General features: G+C 54.4%; 1 protein-coding gene across 1 annotated transcript in view; it reads left to right on the top strand.

Moving 5' to 3' along the window:
• LOC107106884 (rab11 family-interacting protein 3-like) overlaps positions 1-2630 on the top strand; it is a 39914-nt gene that overhangs the window by 24977 nt on the left and 12307 nt on the right. Inside the window, 1 exon segment of the mRNA XM_015407098.1 lies at positions 514-654. Within this exon segment, the coding sequence (XP_015262584.1) occupies positions 514-654 (141 nt within the window).

Raw genomic sequence — 2630 nt, 5'->3', positions numbered from 1 at the left:
TCTCTCAGCCCCACCTACCTCCCAGGGTGTCTGTTGTGGGGAGGGGAAGGGAAAGGAGTTTGTAAGACGCTCTGAGAATCCTCTGGGGTAGTGAAGGGCGGGGTATCGATCCAATCTCTTCTTCTTCTTCTTCATCTTCTTCTTCTTCTTGAAAAAGAGCCGTTTCTGTCAAGAGCTCTCTCAGCCCCGCCTACCTCACAGGGTGTCTGTCTGTTGTGGGGAGGGGAAGGGAAAGGAGTTTGTAAGACGCTCTGAGAATCCTCTGGGGTAGTGAAGGGCGGGGCATCAATCCCATCTCTTCTTCTTCTTGCGTTGGGTGTCGGCTTCTGTGTCGAAAGGGTGCGCCAGGACAAGGCAGAAAGCGAGGCTGTACGACACCTGTCCCAGGATGGTGCACTCCTGTGAAGCCAGCTTTCAGTACCCCAGCCCCCCCTGAAATAGCTGAACTCCAGAGAGGAGGACTTCTTGAGTGAATGCCAGCCTCAGCTAACCTCTCTCTCTCTTTTCTTGCAGAGCGAATGCCCTGGAGGAGCAGCTGAAGGAACAAGAGCTGAGAGCCGACGAGATCCTGATGGAAGAAATCCGGAAGCAGCGGGAGCTGTTGGCCAAGATGGAGAGGGAGAAGAGCATCGCCATTGAGAACCTGCAAGCCCGGTATGGGGCGGCGGGGTGGCGACATGTCCGTGTGTTCCCTCTAAGCTGAGTCAGCGTGAGCTACCTCGCAGTTTTTTAGCCTCCCCCGGCTCACACCTTTTTGTCTCCGCTCAGGAAGGACGGGGCTCCAGAGCAAACTGATTTATGCAGGAGCAGCCCAGTCGCTCGCTCACGACTTTAATGCCAGTAGCTCCCAAAGTACAATTTTTGCTCACAAGACTCCACAGCTTAGAGGGATCAGAATAATTGCTGTGACCGCACTACTGTACTATACAGCGTGAAAAAAGGGTTCCCCTTCCAACAGGCTGGACAGAGCAGATTGGTTTTGTGTTCTGTCTGTAGCAATGTTTTGGTTTTTTCCCCACTGTATGCCTAGGAAGGAAGAGGTGAGTGAAGACCTGGCAATGGGAGATCTGAGGTTCGGTCTCTTCTGGTTTTGAAAAGAATAAATAGATGGTGTGTGTGTGTGTGGGGGGAGGACCTGAGTTGCACCCGGGCTGCAGCATGAGTGGGTTAACACTTGCCCCCGCGTGGTTTTCAAAGCATTGTCTCCTCTTCCCCTCTGAGCTGGTAACTGCACTGCGAGGCAAATACACTAGCAGGTGTACTTAAACGCCCTCCTTGTGGCAAATGGCTTTAAGGTACTGATCTCACTGGAGACAGTGGCATGGGGGGGGGGGAATTACCACCACCACCTCGTACTCATGGAGTTCAGTTATGCAGGGGTCCATCAAGGTTAGCCTTGCCTGCTCAGACTGACAGCTGCTCCCCAAGGTCTCAGGGAGAAGCCTTTCCCATCACCTCCCACCTGACCCTTTCACCTGGAGATGCCGGGGATTGATCCTCGGACCTTCTGCGTGCCAAGCAGAGGCTCTGCCACTGAGCCACGGCCCCGTCCTAGAGTCACAACCCTGATCCAGTCCCCACTCCCCATTCTTGATGACCACTAGAAGGTTGGACCAGAGCCTACTGGTGGAAATTAAATCAGAAGAGTTTTCGGCTAAACATGAGGAAGAACTTCCTGGCGGTCGGAGCGGTTCCTCAGTGGAACAGGCTTCCTCGGGAGGTGGTGGGCTCTCCTCCTTTGGAGGTTTTTAAGTAGAGGATAGATGGCCACCTGACAGCAATGCTGATCCTGTGAACTTCGTCATATCATGGGAGGGAGGGCAGGAAGGGTCGCCTCAGGGCTTAGTTCTCGTGGCCCTTCTGTGCCCAGGGAAATGCTGATCGCCACTTTCGGGTAAGAAATTGTTCTCTAGGCCAGTTTGGTCCCCAGGGATCCTGGAGGGTTTTTGCCCTCTTCTGGGTATGGAACAGGAGTCACTGCAGGTGTGGAGGGGGGGGGGAGGTATCTGTGGATTCCCTGCCTTGTGCAGGGGGTTGGACTAGATGACCCCGGAGGTCCCTTCCGACTCTCTGATTCTAATATCAGTTCCTTAAAGAATGCAGATGTGTCCTCAGGTCTCTTACCGCCCTGTCTTGGGACTGTCTGTGTGCTGGGCTCGGCTGCCTTGCAGTATACAGCTGCGATGTTCTCTTGGTGGCAGACTCTGCTTGTGGACCCGTCTGGTGTCCCAAAGGGGGAAGAGGAGTGAAGAAAGGGAGGAGTGGGGATGTGCTTACCTTTTGCATTGGGGAGGGAGGCCAAAGCCTTCCGGGGAAGCCCTCGTCGGGCCCTCGCCACTGTTTCCAAAGCTTTTGAGTTGTGCAAGACCTACACACTTGAGTGCCCAGGCTTTGGTTAGAGATTTCTGATTACAGCCGGCAGCTTATTCCCCATCTTCCGATGACGGACGGAGATTAGCTCTCTGCCCTGAGTCATGCTGTGCTTTGAGACAAGGAGGGTGGCCGAGGAAATCCCATTGCAGATGCTGTCTTGAAAATGGAGCTTCCACATCCAGGAGCAGCATGCCTGATTGCCAGAAAAGGGGCGGGGGTGACCGTGGCCGTTGTGTGCCGCCCTGTCGAAATGACTG

The sequence above is a fragment of the Gekko japonicus genome, unplaced genomic scaffold (genome assembly GCF_001447785.1).
Source record: "Gekko japonicus isolate JY-2015 unplaced genomic scaffold, Gekko_japonicus_V1.1 scaffold2827, whole genome shotgun sequence".
In the NCBI taxonomy this organism is placed as follows: domain Eukaryota; kingdom Metazoa; phylum Chordata; class Lepidosauria; order Squamata; family Gekkonidae; genus Gekko; species Gekko japonicus.
This window is presented reverse-complemented; position numbering and strand designations above follow the sequence as displayed.